Source organism: Asterias amurensis, chromosome 2, assembly GCF_032118995.1.
Source record: "Asterias amurensis chromosome 2, ASM3211899v1".
Taxonomy (NCBI): domain Eukaryota; kingdom Metazoa; phylum Echinodermata; class Asteroidea; order Forcipulatida; family Asteriidae; genus Asterias; species Asterias amurensis.
The window spans coordinates 23,189,935-23,210,003 of NC_092649.1; the positions used below are offsets into that span (position 1 = coordinate 23,189,935).

General features: G+C 39.5%; 2 protein-coding genes and 1 pseudogene across 2 annotated transcripts in view; 2 read left to right on the forward strand and 1 right to left on the reverse strand.

Annotated features, from left to right (window-relative positions):
- Window positions 1–20,069, forward strand: part of LOC139954245 (U6 snRNA-associated Sm-like protein LSm3) — a 514,674-nt gene that overhangs the window by 158,129 nt on the left and 336,476 nt on the right. The window lies entirely within an intron of this gene.
- LOC139954238 (guanine nucleotide-binding protein-like 3 homolog) overlaps window positions 1–20,069 on the reverse strand; it is a 112,016-nt gene that overhangs the window by 33,667 nt on the left and 58,280 nt on the right. Inside the window, exons 6-9 of the mRNA XM_071953956.1 lie at window positions 18,709–18,812; window positions 17,484–17,628; window positions 15,118–15,205; window positions 4,420–4,531 (exon numbers count right to left, since the gene is read on the reverse strand). Coding sequence (XP_071810057.1) covers window positions 4,420–4,531; window positions 15,118–15,205; window positions 17,484–17,628; window positions 18,709–18,812 — 449 coding nt within the window. The remainder of the gene's footprint in view (window positions 1–4,419; window positions 4,532–15,117; window positions 15,206–17,483; window positions 17,629–18,708; window positions 18,813–20,069) is intronic.
- Window positions 8,954–10,391, forward strand: LOC139954244 (putative deoxyribonuclease TATDN2; annotated as a pseudogene).

A 20,069-nucleotide genomic window follows, 5' to 3' on the forward strand; every position in this document is an offset into this window, starting at 1 on the left:
ACTTTAAAAGTAGCCAGAGTAATAAACCTTTGAACATTATAATGCCATTGAATGCATATGCAGTCAAAAGCACTACAGTCGACTCCCGTTATAACGAGGTCCGCCGGACTGGCCCATTTTCCTCGTATTATCCGAATCTCGTCTTAAACGCAGCGCTCTAAATATAGATACATACGTCATCATTGTGCATGCACACCACATGTGTATTTGCATATACATGTATACATGTCAAAATGGCCGCACGTGTGTACACAGATGCATGGCAGAGCTGCAATTGACTACTGACCTGTGTGCATAGAGTAGTGTGTGCGATGCGATGTACTGCACAAACAAGCACAACATTGGGCTTATAAAACTGTTTTACCTCAGTTAGTTTAGTTTTAAATTAAATTTTAAAATCAATTTACATTTTACAAGATTGAAAAAAAGTGTAAGATTTTAACTTGCGTTCATGTTTTGGGAAGTTTCCCTTGCAAAACTTTGGTCGGCGGCAGTTTATTGCCAATGCAATAAATAGAGTCTCGGTTTACATGTAACCACCTGTTTAATGCTGGATGGTTCATTGCTACTGCGAGATACCAGGGAAAATCTTGCTGCTGCAATGCATATTGCACACGCTGTGAAAATTTTCAGTCAATAAAATAAAAGCTGGATTTTCACTGGTAACCACTAGTGTAATAATAGATGGTTCATTGCTAACGCGAGATACCAGGGAAGATCGTGCTGTTCTGTGCATGTGTGTGCATGTGCAATACACTTGTTGCAGTAAACAAAAAATAGAATCTTGATTTTCATTGGTAAACACCTGTGTCATGTTAGATGGTTCATTGCCAATGTGGGATACCAGGTAAAATCTTGCTTATGCATTCAATAATATTGATCACGCAACTAGTTTTGCTTGTAAGTTGCTGTAAGGTGTTGTGTTTCTTTCTTCTGAAAATTTATAACGCGCTTATAAACTCAGTGGATCAGTATCTTTTCTTATCAGTGAGAGTAGAAGTTACGGCAGTCCAGGTACCATCCAAGATAGTTTGGACTCCTTGTATCAATGGACCATTGATACCAAACTGAAACTCAACCCATCAAAATGTCAGGTCATGCAGGTGTACTTCGGACGTAAACCCATCCCCGACGTGGATGTCCGTATCTCTGACCAGAAACTCGCCATCGTGGACAAGGTCAAACTACTGGGGGTAATCATTGAACAAAATCTAAAATGGGAGGGCCAAGTAGACTCGATGTATAGCAAGGCCAACAGAAAGCTGTTCATGCTAAGGAAGTTGAAGGATGCTGGACTAGACGCCGAAGAATATGCAGCTACATCCTCTCTAAGGACTACACAACATACCACGATGCTTTGTCTATTCTTCAATTGGACTCCCTCCAGTCTCGAAGAAACAAACTCTGCCACCAATTTGCAGAGAAGACAAGTGCTTCTGTGAGATTTTCGAGGTGGTTCCCTGCTTCTGTAAACAACTCATCTATGCAACTCCGCCAACGAGCACGGTTTGGTATGTTTCACTGCAACACCAAAAGATTCCAAAACAGCGCCTTGCCCTACCTCACCAAGCTCCTGAACTCCTAGAACCATGTTAATATAATTGCTTAAGTTCTGGTCTTAAATGTATACAAATGTAGTGAACCTGTTTGTACATATCTGGCAGGCCATTGCTTTTGTGATTTTTTTTTATCAAATGTTCACTATGTATTTTCTATTGTAAAGCTTTTTAATAACTAAATCCTAATCCCACCATTGTCCGGAGTTTGGAATTAACAACCTTGCTTGCTGACTCGTGACTCCCGATTTCAGATTAGTGTTGCTAGCGGTAGCGTCCATTTAACACCTCTATTGTGTGTCTTAAAAGCCACAAATATCAACTTTACCAGCTGTACAGGTATTTCCTTTGTTGGTTTTGAATTGTTCTCGTTATAGAAGGGTTTTAAACAATGCTTTGCGTGTAATGGGTCTCCCAAATTACCTTGTTATAACCGTGTTCTCGCTACTACCGTGCTCGTATAATCAGTATTTTAATGCACTGAAACACGCATGGGGCCGTTCGGGACCAGCAAAAAACCTCGTATCAACCGGAACCTCGTAACATGCGGGCTCGTAATAATGGAGTCGACTGTACAATTGTAAGTTTGCTTATCATCACAGAATACTAAAAAACATCGATAAAAGATTTGGAGTATCAGAAAATTAATTGTATTAACCAGTTAAGTAATTGCCTACTTCTGTTGTCACCAATTATTGACCGAGGAAACCTTCATTACCATAAGGGGACTAACCATACATGTAAGGGATTGTTTAAAAACCTGATTTAAAAACTTCACCAACTAAACGTTGGCAGCTGCATTATTAGTACAGCTGGAGGTTCGGCATGTGGCTTCCCAGTGTACATGTGTCATCCAAAGCATTCTTGATTGGCTGTCAGAGTCCATGTCTTGGCTCCATAAAGAAGTACTGACTCAACTACAGCAACGAACCTCTGCTCTTGATGTCATCATTGAGAACAGCTCTCTATACTAGCCTCATGCCATGATGGGCCTTCCATGCCAAAGCTCTCCTCAATCTTGTCTCATTCTCAGTTGATCCTATGAGGACGCCAAATAATTATGAAGATGATGACACACAACATGTTCACATCCTTGTCTCCTTCCAGTATTCGTCTCAGGGCAAGGACCTGCCTAGCTCTGGTTCTCCTCGGACGAAAATCATTCTGCGAGTTTTTGAGAAATGGATCAAGCACAGAAATTGTACGGTTGTACGTCTTCATGAGAATCGAGGACAGACTTATCCCCGAATAGTCGACCCCTTCTATCTTCTGCTCAAGCTCCTCGCTCTCTTAATACTGGCATTGAAGTTGTATAGCTCCCTGCTTCTCCAGCTTGTACTTATCCCGTAGGAACCAAGAATCTCTGCCTCTATTGTATTCTAGCAGCCAAGTAAGCTAGTCATATGAAAGTATCCATTTATTAAGCTAAAGAACTCCTGACTGCTGGCAAATACCATAATTTCCTGCATATAAAACACTCGGTGTAAAAGGCGCAATGCCCCAAATTCACAGAAACAAGTGTTAACCTATGTATAAGGCGCAATATGAGTTACATACAGGAGGCTCGCCAGTTCCCATTCACTGTTGGTAGGGTTGATGTGTTCGTATATAACACTTGCTATAAGATAAAGGTAATGTAAACTGTTTATCGTTGATATAGTTAAAAATTGCTTTTTCATTTTATTTAAAATATAGTTTCATGTGTTCACCCAAACACTCATTGTCCAAACATTTTTTTACAATTAATGGGCTGCTAGTCTTCATCGTCTTGATTTTTGCAGGCTAAAAAACATGCAAACACCACTGAAAGCTAGATGGCGCTTTAACAGTGCTTTCACAACAAGGACTTTCAGCCCTGATAATTCGGCTTTAAAGGGGCACGGCAGTTTTGCCTTGACTTTTTGTAAAAATTTGGGGCACCAAGGCAATTTTCAAAAATTTGGAAGGGCATCACGGCAATCATAAAAAGTTGCGATGGGCACGACGGCAGTTTGAAGAAAAAAACTCTGAGTTTCTAACTGTTACCCAATGAAAAAAGAAAGCATTCATCTAACTCAACCAAATAAAGAACAACTACAGGTGTACTTACAATACACAATAAATAATTTTTGTTCATACGTAATCCTACTACTGGTCATGCACGTTGTGTAGTTTTTCGTAGAGACTCTAAAATTCCCACGTAACTGCTCCATTTTGACACGATGTTGACAGAATAAATGCATGCGGTGCGCTACGACTATGCTATACATGATGGTACATCACATGTACCAAGCATGGGGGAAACCACTATCCCAGCATGCACAGCACGTCGAGTCTTTGTCTCAAGGCGCTTAGCGTTGGTTTGCGTAATTTTACCACTAGAGGGCGTTTAATCTCACGCTATCTCTTTGTTCGGAAACGCCCTCTAGCGTTCAATGTTGCGAGTATTTTTTTGTCGCACGCAAAGAACAACAACTAACCGGCCTGAAATCTGCTGCTGTGCCTTACGTGCGTGAAATTGGGGCCTATTTCGCTGCGTGAAATTTACACAGACATCGGGACTTTTTAGCTTATTTTCGAACTTTGACAACGTTGAATATAATTTGTTTTTGGGAGGAAGGGCACGGCGGCAATGATGAGAAAAGGGCATGGCAATCATTGCCGTGAAAAATTGGGTTTTTGAAGGGCATTGCGGCAATCGGTAGGGGCAACGACGGCAATTGCCGTTGTTGCCGTCGTGAAGTGTCAGGGCTGGACTTTAAAATAAATGAAAGATTTGACAGCACTTTGGTATTCATTAAGAACTCAACTGATATCAGATAATTTTAAATGAAACCTAGAAAATGCCAACTCTCCTTGCCAACTCTCATTAAATCAAACTTACCTTAATGCAGTTACGTAATACCAAAGCAACTTCACTATTTGATGCTGCCATAACAACACCGGGACTATCAAGCAACTTGATGTTCTTTGCTAGTTGAACTTCTTGCTTCGCCCTGGAAAGGAGGAAAGAGCGTAGGCCTCTTTTTAGTTTATTCTCATCTGAATTGGTCTTGTAAACTTTCTGGTTTCTAGGCTGCATGTATAACGGGAGCACTTAACGTGAACGTCAAAAAAGTGTTTTGCAGGCAGAGATGCCAAGTCCAGAGGCTAGCTATGTGTGAGATTTTTCAAAGCTCAACCCCCATCCCCCCGGAAAAAAATTGCCAGTTTAAAAAGGCCTTTTTAAATCGCCGCTTAACCTTTTTTTTTTTTTTTTTTTTTTTTTTTTTTTAAATAAAACAATGTGAAATTTAATTGTGGACAAAAAGTGTTTCAAAATGCATCAAAAACCTCCTCAGAATAATTAAAACTCACTTGAGGTACACAGGAGATGTTGATGGTTAATGTGGAGGTTCGATTGTGTCAGATTATATCCTTCCAAACTTGAAAAAAATAGACTAAAAATGATGTCCAAAATCAATCGCTCACTTCTTCTGCCTGTTGTGTCTTCGCTAGTGGAGCGCATTTCAACGAATTTGCTAAAAGAATCGGAACAAACTTGTGCGCAATAAGCGTTTTGCGCTCTGCCGAACCTACTTGAGCTGAACCTACTGGATGAGCAAAAGCGTGCGCAATCTGCAAATTTGCGCTCCGTTTGTACAAATTTTGTACAAAAAATGTCATAAATTTTTTTATTTCCGATCTCGCCCCAATAATGGTTGATGTGCGTGTGAACGTGAGACAGAGCCCAAATGCGTCAGTCTCACGCCTAATGCGTGAGACTTGGCAGGTCTGGTTTTGTTTTATTGTCACTTTGGGCTTATTGCATCTCGCGAAATTTGAACGACAAACGACACAATTTCTGACCGCGTTCATGTTCACGCTGCTCTAGGAACAAACCTCTATACATCCCATATCTCTGGAACCCTATATCGTACAAACTAAATAAAAACGATAAACTCGTCCCCACTCCTTAATTTTCTCTAACTTATTTCACTTTCAGAAAGCATGTCAAGTCATGTTTAGGGTTTGTTACGTCCAGTTTGGGTCAATAGACAAACTCCTAAAAATGTACCCCATTCAGCCGCACGAGGTCTCTTTTGTTAATATTATCTCCATCAGTAACCAACCCGACGGGCCGATGGCTAAATTAGGCTTCAAAATGGATTTGGCAAAATGTACATTCTGAGACCTGACCGACACACTGCTCTAACAAATTTTGTGAATGGACTTATTCAAAAGGAAACTTAATGTCGTTTTGCTTAACAACTTTGACCAAATGCAAAGCAAAGTTCTTTTTTTTACAGCTTCAAAACAGCCTTTGACGTGTGTGTATAAGATAGAGTAAGGAATGGTTTCACAATTCTACCTCCATGGTTAAACTCTGAAACTGCAACATTATACCTCCATGCACAGACCGTATTCTAAAACGGTATTCATGTATATAGAAGAGTTTGCGGTAACACCATGTAATAACAATCTCTAAATGAGTTGGGGTGGTTCTGAAAAGAACCGTTGGGTTAACTCCAGAGAGTTAACCCAACGGTTCTTTTCAGAACCACCCCAACTCATTTAGAGATTGTTATTACATGGTGTTACCGCAAACTCTTCTATATCTTATCTCCACCATGCAAAGTTTCAAATCCTACTGGTATTCATGTACCCATTTGAGTTTACTGGCAAAAGGTCCAAGGTCGCCACCCACTGTCAACCTAAAGTGGTCCCACGGCGACCTTCTTCACCAAGCAACAGGTGGCCTGTCTCAAACCAGACAACACACCACTCACAATACACTGACCAGAATGGCTCTTTGTGTAAGGCCCCCCCCCCACCCCCAAAATGTTATTAATTGTAAAGTTCCCTTAGACACCTTCCAACCTATAGCCGGCCCTACCCAATGTTTCCAAATTATTAAGCTTCCGTTTGATCCCATCCTTGTTCATCATGATAATTCTCATGCCGTTTGGAAGTGAATGCTTTTTTATAAATATTCTCCATTTACTCTTTTCAACAAATGAGTCACCCGCAGAAGGATTTCTAGGAAGTCTGATAACGACGTCGACCAGTGGTTGACACATGGTCACCTGCGAAACATCAATCTACGGTACTTCATCCATTCAATGCAAATTCGGTCAAATTCGTGAGATTGGTTTCGGTTTTGTCCTGGCACCCAGCCTCTTCGACCCTTTCGACCCTGCGCGGCAATGAATGAACCAATCCGGAGAACCATGCTTAGTACAACACGAAAGTAACCTAAATAAAAAGGGCGGATCGAATGGCGGGCAAGGGGCAATGAATGAACCAATCCGGAGCACCATCTGCGAAACACTGTCCAATGAGTCGCCAGTCAGAAAGATTTCTAGGAAGTCTGGTAACAACATCGACCAGTGGTTGACGCACGGTCGCCGCCCAAACTTCCTCCAATCACATGACTTGTAAGTGCGAGTTTGGATCCGGGTTTTGCAGACTTGCAACCCGACGTCTGAAACCACACAAACGTATTGAATTCCACAAAAACAACCGTGTTGGATTCCACAAGGATGTTATACCACTGGACCTTCTAATTTTCAATCCAAGATGGCGCAGGTTACGCTTTTAATAGTATAGATAATAATAATAATGTTGAACATTTCTAGTGCACCGTGTCTGTCAATAATGACACTTCTGGCACTGCGTTTAAGACGAGGTTCGTGTACTTTGGCATTAGGGCAGTTCCATGGAAATGTAAACCTCAATGCCGAAATTTCAAAATGGCACAAATGTGAAAATGAGACATCATTTTGTAGCTAATTGTATGAATTGTAATAAAATATAATTTGTTACTCAAAAAAAATCAGCGGCTCAAGTGCTATTTTCAACTGAAAAAAAACTTTACAAATTGTAAAATTGGCTCAAAATTAATGTTTTGCCAAATTAATCAAAGTTTTTACCCTGATTAAACAGAGTTTGTTTTGGTTTTGTATCTGTTTGAAGTTTGCTATGGTAACAACACAATGATGGAAACAAAAATAAATTTTTCTTTCAAAATTTTATGATATTCAATATTTTAGGCAACTTACTTTTCTGATGTACGTCCGACACCAAAATAGTCAATATTTTAATCTCCCTATTTCAACCATGGGCAGAAAATTTTCAAATTTACATTACAAAGCAACAATTGATGCCCTCTATCTAAACATGGAATTATTTCTTTAAACAAATCTTCTTAATTGTACAAAATCCTGAAAATAAATATGAGAACGCCTTTTTGAACGCCTTTAAAATATCCTACAAAGCTATAAATTGGTACCTAGGGTAACTCTCACCCAAATCACTCAAATCTTGCCTCAAAACAAGTGTATCTCATTCCCCTTTTTTTTCTACTGGCTGCTAAAAACCCAATAACTTTAATCTGCAGAAAATTTTAATTTCCATTTCCAAAACCCACTGGTACTTATAATTAATATCAGAAAAGCTTGATTTTGCAGATTTTTAAATACATGTGGTTACCCCTACATGTGGTTACAGAGGTCTGATGAATCCATAAATAAGAAAAAATTGCATTAAAGTTCAAATCATGTGTACAGATGAAGTTGCATATTCAACGAACGACGGATTTGCTAAGGTATGAAAATTACCGAAAATGAACATTAAATGTAGATAAAATTTTGCTACAAAAGGTGGGGAGCTCACACGTTGAATTGTGTGTATTGCCACGAATTTAGACACAGAGTTTATGAATTTTAGTACGTTTGGTCCTCATCAATATTGGACAAGGAATTTATTAGTTTTTAGTAAATTTCTAGAAGATTTTCCTTCTAATTGCACGCAACAATTTATACTCGTCGCCAATGTTGTGAATGGCGCTATTAAAGCAACATTCGGATATTTACCGGATAGGTGAGTCGCACCGCTCTCTGAAGCCTGGGGGTTTGGAGGAGCTCTAAGAGACACACAAGCAGACGGGTTGGTTTCAGGAATACGACTGGCGTGGCCAGGGCATGCGTGGTGCTTGGTGCACGCCCCAGTCACACCTGATTGGTTTATTAGTGGTGCAATCGCATATTACAACATTCCTTCCCGTTTTATTATTTTTTTCTCTGGCTGTGAAATACCTCTGGTTAAATGTTTCACTTTTGTGGCCCAATTGAATGTTATCGTGAATTTTGTATTAGAAATAAAAGCAATGTGAAGACAATGCCCCCTTTAACACCTTATTTTTCCAGCTCAGCAGAATATAACATGATGGAGGAAATGGACTTCGTTCCCGACTATGATGAGCACCCATCCGAAGACAAACCAGAAATGCCCGTCATGAAGGCTAGCGAGGACCCACTAGCCGTTGTTGCAGTCACCCCGGACGAGCACACAGAGGAACAACGACCAGAGCCTTGTAATAAAAGCAAAGTTTATAAATCCACCTGTTGCCCCAAGAGTGTGGGTTTAAGACCAATAAAATGAAACGCCATGTTGTGCGTCAGCACATCTGCAACGGTCCATGGTGGTTTTTAGTACCATTACTGTCTTGTTGGGTTTGTCGAAAGTGGGAGATAGTGAGCCATTGCCGCCTATGTACATGGCCCATTCGACACTACCATGCACCTTCCTCAATTGGCACATCTCGTCAACGGGTTTATTTATCACATTTGTAATGCCCTGCACGTGGTCTCCTCGGAAGATCTTCTTCAATTTATCTGTTGTCGGGAACTTGGCGACAGAAACGCCGGGTTTAGCGCCGCAGAAATTGAAGTATGGGATGCCTACGACAACTTTATTGGTATGCCAAAGCTTCACAACAGGTGCATTATATCTCTATCGCGTTTATCATCAGTCTTCCACTGGCGAACACTGCAACAACTACTCTCACTGGTCCCCCCACCACTACCGGAGTTGCCTTTCCCTCAGGAGTCACCCCTTCCACCAGATCCCCAACTAGCGCTGTGCCCCCCATCAACAACGCAGTCATCTCTTTCTCGAGAACCACCCCTTCCTCAGGTGTCTCCCGTTCTTCCCCAAGAGTCTTTCACCATTGTTTTACGTTGATGCCCATTGTCACATTGATCGACTCCTACATATAGTGCAAAATAGGGGCACCCTCACTGAATTCCTGACAGAGGAGGAGAACGACACTTCCAACTTCCGGGGGTGCATTGCCAATTTCTGCGATGAAGAAACCTTGACGGACGAGAAACGTTGGAAAGAGTTGGTCGACGACAAGTATGTCTTTGCTGCGGTAGGGTTTCATCCTAAAATATGCCCACCACTTCTTTTTGGACACAGATCGGATAATCCGGCATTCGCTGCAACATCCGAAGGCCTGTTCCCTGGGATAAGTGGGATTAGATTATTCGGGGGGTCATGAAAGGTCTAAAATTCATCCAACAGTCCGTCTTCCGCCGACTTCTGAAGCTAGCTGTTGAGCTCAACAAACCTGTGATAATCCACTGCCGAGTTGCGGAGGACGACTTCTTACAGATCGTTACAGAAGTTCTCCCTCTGCAGTGGAAGATACATCTTCACTGCTACACCAATAACTGGAAGAACAGCCGAAATTGGTGCAGGAGGTTTCCCAACCTGTGCATTGGCCTAACACCTCTAATCACCTAGAACGTACCGGAGCTAGTAGAGGTAGCAAGGATGATCCCCCTCGACCGTCTGCTACTGGAGACGGACTCACCATACTTCTTGCCGCGTTGGTCACCGCCCAGCTTAACCTCCAGCAATCCGACAATGGCGGAAATCGTCGGTCAAGAGGTCGCCCGGATCCGAGGACTGCGCGTGGAAGATGTGCTAAGCCAGTGCTACACTAATACCGTCCGGCTTTTTGGTGTAAATTTTGGTTAAATATTTTGGTTAGTCAATATCTCTTTATCTCTTGATTCTTGTTGGTTTTTAGCAAACACATGGGAAAAGTACCCGATATTTTTTGTATGGCATGTTTCATGTATAAACGACTTGGAAAAACAGTTGTTATTGTTATAAAAAATAAACTCCTTTCCAAAAGAAAGGGGAGTTTTTCATTCACAATAAAGCAATTTACAAGCTATCAAGAGAAGAAGAGTCCTAAAAAAGCTTTCTTTGGAAACAATTTGTACAGGTTTTGTAGAGAAAGGCAGTTTCTAATATCAAAAGAGTTTTCATTGGAAATAGCACTTACAAGTTTTTTCAAGAGAAAAAGAGAGAGAAAAGAAAAAAAGAGTTCTCATTCAGAAGTTATTATTTAGAAGTTTTCAAGAGAAAATTGTTGTATATATATGTGCATACATCTTTTTTCTTTAGCAGGTTTGTCTCTCAAGGCTCAGATTATGATACATTTTAAAATGGTATTTAAAAGTGGTATTTGCTGAGAAGTGTTATGGACTGTGATGCTAAGGATGATTACCGTACTTTTTTGCGGGTAAGACGCTCGGCGGACAAGGCGCAGGACGCTAAAATGACCAAAAAAAATTCAAACGTCAGCAGACAAGGCGCACGTTTAACCGCACACAAAAGAACACCTGGCGCCACCCGGTGTCGGTACATTGACACAAAGACGTAATTTGTTGCCTTTGAGAACCTACGTATACCGACCTTTATCCAATCAGCCAACGCTGTATATTGTTAATAACATAAAGTTCGGCCCAATCAGCGGGCAGAAACCATGGTCCACGCACTGTCTGAAGTTAATTTTATTTACAAACGTGTGTCTGTAGTAATGTATCCTACGGCCGGGATGTCGCTGCATGCACATTAATATGCACACGTACACTGTGGATTGCGCTGCTCAATCTCGAGATCGCACAACAGATGTTGGAGACACGTGGGCACCGTATTGAGCGATGTTCGCCGACGAGTTGCGCTACGCCCTCGCATTTGCACTGCCTGGAAATGCGCCAAAATTCCCACGTGACTGTGCGGGTCCAAAGCATGCCCAGACATAGCCTGAACATATACATATGCAGTCAAATTCCATTGCGGACTTGAGAGCAGTGACTGTTTGGGCATCTGTGTCACTGCCCGTTCAGTGTATCCAATAGGATTCACTGGATCTAGCGGCAGGGACCCGTCATTATCCTTGTGGATAAAGACAGGGGCCCAGTCTAGCCCAGACACGTCGAGTCTTGTCTCAATGCGTTTATTGCTGGTTCGCGTAAGTTTTACAAATAGCGGGCGTTTAACCTCACGCTATTACATCGTTCCAAAACGCCCTCTAGCGTTTAATTTTTCTTGTATTTATTGTCACACGCACAGTAACAACGACTATAGGCGTGGTATCTGCTTTTGTGCTGCCTGTTACAGCCCTCGGAACGATTGCGTTTTGGGGCTAACTTTCTGTGTCATTTTGAGAGATTTTCGAGTCTGAACTTGGACATCGTTGATTTTACAGGCAAGTTTCATGCAAGGGCAACCGTTCCTACCCGAAGTTTTGAAGCAATAAAATAATTCAATAAAATAAATTCGATAATTTTGGGGGCTAGTGTTGTATTATTTTATTTGGCATTACAAACAAAAACAAATCATATCCTAGTAAGATAATCCTACGTTCTCATAATACTTTTTAAAAGCAAACGTCTAAAAAGAGGCAATAAATATTCAGCCTAAAGCACACTTCAGAGATCGTTGTTCTCTACAATAAAAACCCTCAAAGTTTACCACACAATAGCGGTTGGGTGAATGACATGTGAATGAAGTTATTGACTGTCAATCGTTTTCGGAACGAATACACGGCCACACAGAAAAACGTTTGTAAGCCGCCGACGTCTGTTCTGAAAGCTAGACGCATTGCGGCATTAATGGAATGAAAGCACGGTCATGGGGAATAAACACGTTGCAGCATTGTTGGAATAATTGGACCGTCTGGGGGATTGCGGCATTGTTTGAACGCAAATACAGTCCCAGTGTCTGAATAGCCTTGTTCGACCGCATTATTGAGTAAGGATTCTTCACACAAAGATCGTTGATTTGAACTGGACATGAAGGTATTTTTTATTTCACGCAGTGATCATAAAAAAAAAAATCAATCGTCAGCAGACAAGGCGCACCGAAAGATAAGACGCATCAATGTTTTTGGGGTAAAAAAAGTCAGATAAGACGCGTCTTATCCGCAGGAAAATACGGTATTACTTTCAATTTCTTTTCTTTGTTATTTTTTTTTAAATTGTAGAACAACCATCCCAGTTCTGAGGTTATGCAATAAACCAGTCAGGCGTGACCGGGGCGTGCACCAAGCACCTTGCAAGCCCTGGCCACGCCAGTCATATTCCTGAAACCAACCCGTCTGCTTGTGTGTCTCTTAGAGCTCCTCCAAACCCCCAGGCTTCAGAGCGGTGCGACTCACCTATCCGGTAAATATCCGAATGTTGCTATAATAGCGCCATTCACAACAACTTACATGGTTTACAAAAGGTAATGGTGAAGACTTCTCTTGAAATATTAGTCCATGAAATGCTTTACTTTCTGAAAACATTAAAACAATATCAATTCTCGATATCGAGAAATACGGATTATTTTAAACACATTGTCATGACACGACGAAACGTGCGGAAACAAGGGTGGGTTTTCCCGTTATTTTCTCCCGACTCCGATGACCGATTGAGCCTAAATTTTTACAGGTTTGTTATTTTATATAGAAGTTGTAATACACAAAGTGTGGGCCTTGGACAATACTGTTTACCGAAAGTGTCCAATGGCTTTAATATGTATACAATTATTTGAAATATCTGAAAAGGTAAAAAAAAAATTTGAAAAACTACATTTGAGGTTGTAATATAATGGTCCACATTTCAAAGAAGATGCCTTATACAAACAGTGGAATCACTTAAAAGGGTCTATCTTAACTTTTGTAGGACAAAAAACACAATGTCCACAGATTTACACTAAACTTACACAGTTTGAAGATAATGATAGTAGAAACCTTCCCTGAAAATATTATGTGCTGAGGTGCTGTAGTTTTTGGGAAATGAGTAAAACAATGTCATGAAATAGTTTTCGTCTCATGAGACAAAAATTATTTTAATCATTTACATACGTATTTTCATGACATTTTTTACTCATTTCTCAAAAACTACAGCACCTCAGTAAGTATTATTTAAAGGGAAGCTTTCCACTATCACTATCTTCAAACCATGTAAGTTTAATCAGAGATGCAACCAGGTGTTGAAAACAAAATCTGAAAAATTTTGTGGTGACGTTTTGGACACTTAACGCAGTAAACCACCCCAACCTCGCAGCCAGAAATAGGGACAAACCTGGACTGATTTGTTGCGGTCGCCCAAGGTGAACATACAGAATCTGTATATTTTACTAGTTTGGGGGTCAAACAAACTTTGGGTCGCATAAAAAAGTTTCACTAGCCCAATTGTAACATTAATGCCAAAAAAAAATCAAAACGTAAAAATAAAATAAAAATAAAAAAAGTTTTTTTTTTTCTTTTTCTTCTTCAATTTTTGGACGATCTTACCCGCTAATTTCTGCCCTTAATAACACTTTCTTTCGTCAACAGCCATTTTCATGGGTTTATGAGTTGAAGATCGGTTGTATAAAAAACTTATTTTGCAATAAAAATGTTCGGTCAGCAACGCACTCTTGGAAATAGCGCGGAGGTAGAAATACATGTACAGATATTATGTAGGCTGGTAGGGTCCTACCTAAAAACTTCCTTGCCGTTAACTCGTCAACTCGCTTGGTGCTGTCAACTCGCCGTCAACTCCTCCAATTTGTTTGTAAAATCCACAAAAGAGGCATAAAACTGTAATGTATAAGCTTAAAGAGAAGTTTCATAAGTTTTAAGGTAACATTTCGGTGTACAAATTTAGGGTTTTTTTCTTGTGAAAAAAATATCTCTCAGCAGAGCAGTCGGCCGCCATCTTGCATTTTCACAGGCTTGTACAACGCGACAACAGAGGGTGCTTTTCTGCATTTGGAATAGTCTTGACCTAAGTCGTCAATGATCGGTACTGCATGGTGTATTGTGTACTGTGCTGTGTAAATTGATCGGTACCGTCTTGGGTCAAGACTTATCCATGCCTGCCATATCTGCGTGGGTGAGAGTTGACGGCGAATTGACTGACACAAGCGAGTTGATAGCGAGTTGATAGCGAGTTGATGGCGAGTTGACGGCAATTAGTAAGACCGGGTGCATGCGTTGTGATTCGAGCGCGATCGCTGACGATACCAGACGGAATTGTGTTAGTTTCTCCATGGTTTTAACGGCGATTTTCGAATTTTCAAATTTAAAAATAGCGAATTTGGAAGCATAAATCGAGGAAATATCTGACATTTTTCCCTGATTTATACATTTTAGATTTGAACCCAGAAAATCCTGAACAAAATCGGATTTTGGGGGTAAAAATAAGAAAAGTCGGTTTTCGATTTAAATCGGAAAAGTTGCATCTCTTTTTAATGTAAATCTATGGACATTTTGGAAAAAGTACCAAAATCCTTTAAGCCTTGTAGGAATTTAAGTCATTATTAGTGTTTTAAAAACATGGCTGCTTTATTGTTGCAAAAAGGCTGGGCAAGCTGCCCCTTTCTTTTTATCAACCAGTGACTCTCCTTGTCATATATTCTATATATTTTTTATTGGCTGTGCTCTTAAAAAAACACATTTTAAAAATAACTACAGACAAACTAAAAAGCTTACTTTGTCACTCCTGGCTGTGATCCAACATTGCAGGCTTTGGATCTCTTCAAGCTGTTGATGACACTGCTTTTACCAACGTTAGGGAATCCTTGAAATTAAAAAGGCAAAGTGACCTTTAAAGCAAACATTAGAAGAATCAATTTGGTTTGGGGTCTCGAGACAACTGCCACTCATTCTGGGCCATTTGGGGTTAAGATTGTTATGGGCGATTCCATGGTCAGTCGCATTACACTTTTCTGTGTCATTTCTTGATCTTGGTGCTAGTAGTTCTATGTGAGATATTATTTCCACTAAGTTTATAGACTGATTTGTACTTGACACCCAAGGCTTTGAAGTGATGATATTAAAAATGTTGTCATGGTTGTGGGCGTTGTACTCTGGATGTTATAGCTTTGTAAAAAGTGGTTAGTCGCATTACACAAAAAGGACATGGTAAAAAATACACTTGTCTCATTTCAAAAGTTTCCTTAAACTAAAAAACTTGCAAAAGTTTTACTACATTTAACACACAATTTTTTTACATGAGTATCCAACAGGATACTTATAAATAGTCAGCAACTTGAACTTTTAGGTTTACGTGGCAAAACCATGGTTAGTCGCATTACGGTTAGTCGCATTACAGTATGTCCGGCCACTTAAGCCAAGCCCAATGGAGCCCAAACTGAGTTCTTGTTTGGCAAAATTGGGTTAATTCCTTATCAACAAACAAAATAAATTAATTTCACTTGTATAAACAAATGTGTATTTTTAGAAAAGCAAACTTACATTTTTCAGAAATATTATTATTTCCCATTTTACTGACCAACTTTATTTTCAGAGTTGTGCAATTAACATAAAATGTTAAACATCTTGCCGAGTATGTAATTGAACAAAAATAAAACCGCAGATTTAAGGTGACTTACATACATGTAAAGATATTGTCCCTGAAAAATCAAAGTTTGGGTTATTGTTTAAAAGTGGTCTGTGAATTTAAAATGGCCTTGTTGGTTATCACAGGTTCCTCAATGCAACAAACAATTTCTTTTGTGTCGAAAAAGTGTACATATGTCCACAATTTGTGGAGTAAATTAGTTCCATTACTTCACTTTTCTACTGAAAATTCTCAGAAATGTTGCTTTTCTTTATTTTGTTTCATATGTTAACATTAAGACTTTGTACAAATGATGAAACTAGAAGTTACAGATTGGAGTGGCACATGTACAACACATGTTATAGTTTTCAGCATGTGCTTTGGAAAAATGCATTGTGGGTAGGGCATGAGTGGCATCTGCAGAGCCCCAGATCTCTTAATTCATGTAATATTGTCCTCTAGTAAGTCAAAACCAAGATATCCAGCTTTGCTGACCTCTTAGCGTCCTCCTCTTGAAAAAAGATTTGGTCAGTCGCATTACATTGCATTGTCAGTCGCATTACCAGTTAGTGGCATTACACTTTTTGATGACTCGTTATTAAATACACCAACTAGAGTGTTGATTTCTTTACTCATTTCAGACTTGGTAATAAGGGTAGAAGCATATTTTGAATTGCCATGGAGATAGACAGTGGATTTTTTCGTGCAATTGAAATAACTTCATCTCTCGGTTAGTCGCATTACGCCCTGTTGAAGCTCCCACGAGTACACTCACATATTGCTTAAATGAGAAACACAAATTAAAATTCATTCTGGATTTTAAATAGTTGTACCTGCTGCTAATCACAACTATTAAAGTTTTGCTGGAAGAACCTTTGTGGGGGAAAATATTAAACTTTGAAGGAATCACCTTAATGTGCTCACTTTTTAGGGTCCGTTCACAGCTTGTGCAAACATGAGCTGAATTTGCACAAAATGGTACAGAGTGTGTAAAAAAAAGTTAATGTCCGTTTCCTTTCATATGTTAGCTATAACTTTTAAGTGGAAAGAAAGTTGTGACACAAATTTTATTTTTTTGGTGTCATGTCATGTCCATGAGTGGCCGGCCATTTGGGGTTAAAACTGTTATATGAGTGGCCGGCCATTTTGGAATTAAGATTGTTATATGAGTGGCCGGCCATTTTGGAATTAAGATTGTTATATGAGTGGCCGGCCATTTGGGGTTAAGATTGTTATATGAGTGGCCGGTCATTTGGGATTAAGATTGTTATATGAGTGGCCGGTCATTTGGGATTAAGATTGTTATATGAGTGGCCGGCCATTTGGGGATTAAGATTGTTATATGAGTGGCCGGCCATTTGGGGATTAAGATTGTTATATGAGTGGCCGGTCATTTGGGATTAAGATTGTTGTATGAGTGGCCGGCCATTTGGGATTAAGATTTTAATTTTATTTACATTGCTAAAGCCTGGCTTGATAAACAAGTCAAGCTACTTTTGTTTCAGACTTCACTTACCAACAATTCCTACAGTAACTGCTGTTTTGATATCGGCACTTCTACAGTAATTGTTGAGTAACTTCATTAGTGTTTCAGCTCCAAGACAGCGGCTTGACTGCAGTAAATCTTTGGTGGACAACGTTACTGGAACTTTACTTTGTGACTGAAAAAAGTTCAAAATACATTCAGTTACAGACATTAATTTATGTCACTTCTAAATATTACTGACATATCAATGTGTTACTGGTTCATTTTATATGCATTTTAACATTTTTTTTATAGTGTGTACATGTACTCACCAGGCTAGAACGCATTCACGTAAATTTTTGCCATTGTAAGCAAGACAAATCGTATTTTAAATGAAGACCAAACCAATAGAAGTTGTCAAACAGAGGGTCTCAATGTGGTCAAGATTTTTTTGAAAAGCATCTTTGTCTAGACTTGAAAATCAAATGAAAAACTTGCATCAAGTCTAATTCTTTTCATTGTTGCCATCCTAACCCTAACCACCCCTAGCCCTATGAAGGACTCTTCTTCTGTGCTGTACACAGATACAGAACCCTAAATATTAGGGCCCGTTTCTGGGGCAGAACATTTTCAAAGCTTTATAACTCAAATGTTACCTGCAAGAAACCACCAATTTCAACAGATTCACATTCAATGGCAGCATACATTTTTCTGTGGTGGGTTTTGCTCGTCATATATTTCTCACAAATCCATCATTTTTGTGAAAAAATGCAGCTCCCAATGTAAAGGAATTCCTGTTTTGATCGTACGCTCAGTGTTGTCTGCTGTCGTGGGGACACGCATGTACATTTGCATTTAACAAGACATAAACAAACTAATGTTATTCTTGGTCATCCCATCTTGACTACTCAGCATTAACATGCAAACGCAACGCAAGATATGCGTGTCGTGCATCTTGCATCTTCTTGGCAGACTGTGATATATGAAGACCAAAACCCACCCCAGAAAATCGTATGCTGCAATGGAATGTGAATGTGTTGAGGCTGCCAGGGCTAGAACCCCCCCCCCCTACATATTTGCAAATGAAACAGCCCCTTTTAGAACAATATAGTGGGCAACCTTTCGTTCCCATATAGCCACAGTCTAAGTACCAAACACAGTAAAAATGATGCCCCTTCACTGACTTGGTCAACCACAGGGCATATCAAGCAAAGTACACATACCATAACAATTAATTACTAGTTGAAGAGATAAATTCACAATAACTTTTAAGTACCAAGTTTTGCCTCTGCAGCTGAGTAGAAGCTTTGAAAGCTACGGTAGGAAACTCATTCCGCAAATGCTTCAGCCATTTCTCAACATTCTCACTAGGTACAAGATCTGAAAGTTAATAAAAATGCATTGCTTAAACTATGTTATAAGTTTCACCTGGTAGATCAAGTTTCATTCAAGACGTAACTTGTTTTCCAGGATTATTTTTTATTTTACAAATGAAATAAACAAAACAGACACATGAACTCATCTCTTTTCTAGTTTGGTCATCCTGAAAAGGACGGCTGGTTTTGTTGGTTCTTCAAAATTTATTTGAAGCTGTACGGCAACAAATAATCCTGTCACAACCGGGAAGACGTAACAAAAATAATGTTTCATATTATTTTAAGTTTTGTAATTTGTTTTTGCTTTTTTGTTGGTCTTTCCCTTTATTTCAAACTTATGATTTGTTAATCTCGTTCATAAGGTATTTGTTCAAAACATCTCTCCTCTTCTTTAATAATGTTAGTTTTGTTTTCAACGATCAATACCTTGTTTTTAAGGATCATTTTTTTATTTGATAAATGAAATAAACGAAACAGACACATGAACCATATCTTTTCTCCTTTGGTCGTCCGAAAGGACGGTTTGTTCTTCAGAATTTATTTGAAGTTGTATGTCAGGTGGCTGGTGGAGAGAATCTGCCGTATTTCATCCTCCTCTTCGAGCTTGCAGAATAAACAAAAACGCACACCTTTAAGTAACACCAAAACCTTGGTTGACTTCAGTTTCAAAATTATGCCGAGTGTCATGTTGACGGACAAGTTGGGGTGGTCTAATATTTTTTTTTTTAAATCTTCACTGATCTATCTCCAAAACTCCTTTTACCATTACATATACTTGGGCCTATAAGGATATACTTTTTTTACCAGAAGTGTTGATGTTTTTTGACCGAAAAAGTATTTATGAATGGGAATCAAAGTGTGTTGAATCGGTTTTCAATTAGTGGTTTAAACCCGCCGAGGCCTGGTTCTTGATAATTTAACCAGGCCTCGTTGGGATTTAACCACTAGTTGAAAACCTCTTCACCACACATTGATTCCCTTATTTAAAGCCTACATCTAGAAAGAGTAAATATAGTTAGTTTAGTTTGAAATTAAGTTCATAAGATCAATTTATATTTTACATGATTGAAAAAATGTGTGAGATTTTAACTTGTGTTCTTGTTTAGGGAACTTTATGCGCAAAACTTCATTCAGGCAGTTTACTGTCAATACTGTTGGTTTTCATCATTAACCACCAGTATAATGCTGGATGGCATCATTGCTGTTGCAATCAATTTTGAACATGCCATGAAAACCTTCAGCCGTAGCAGTCAACAAATGA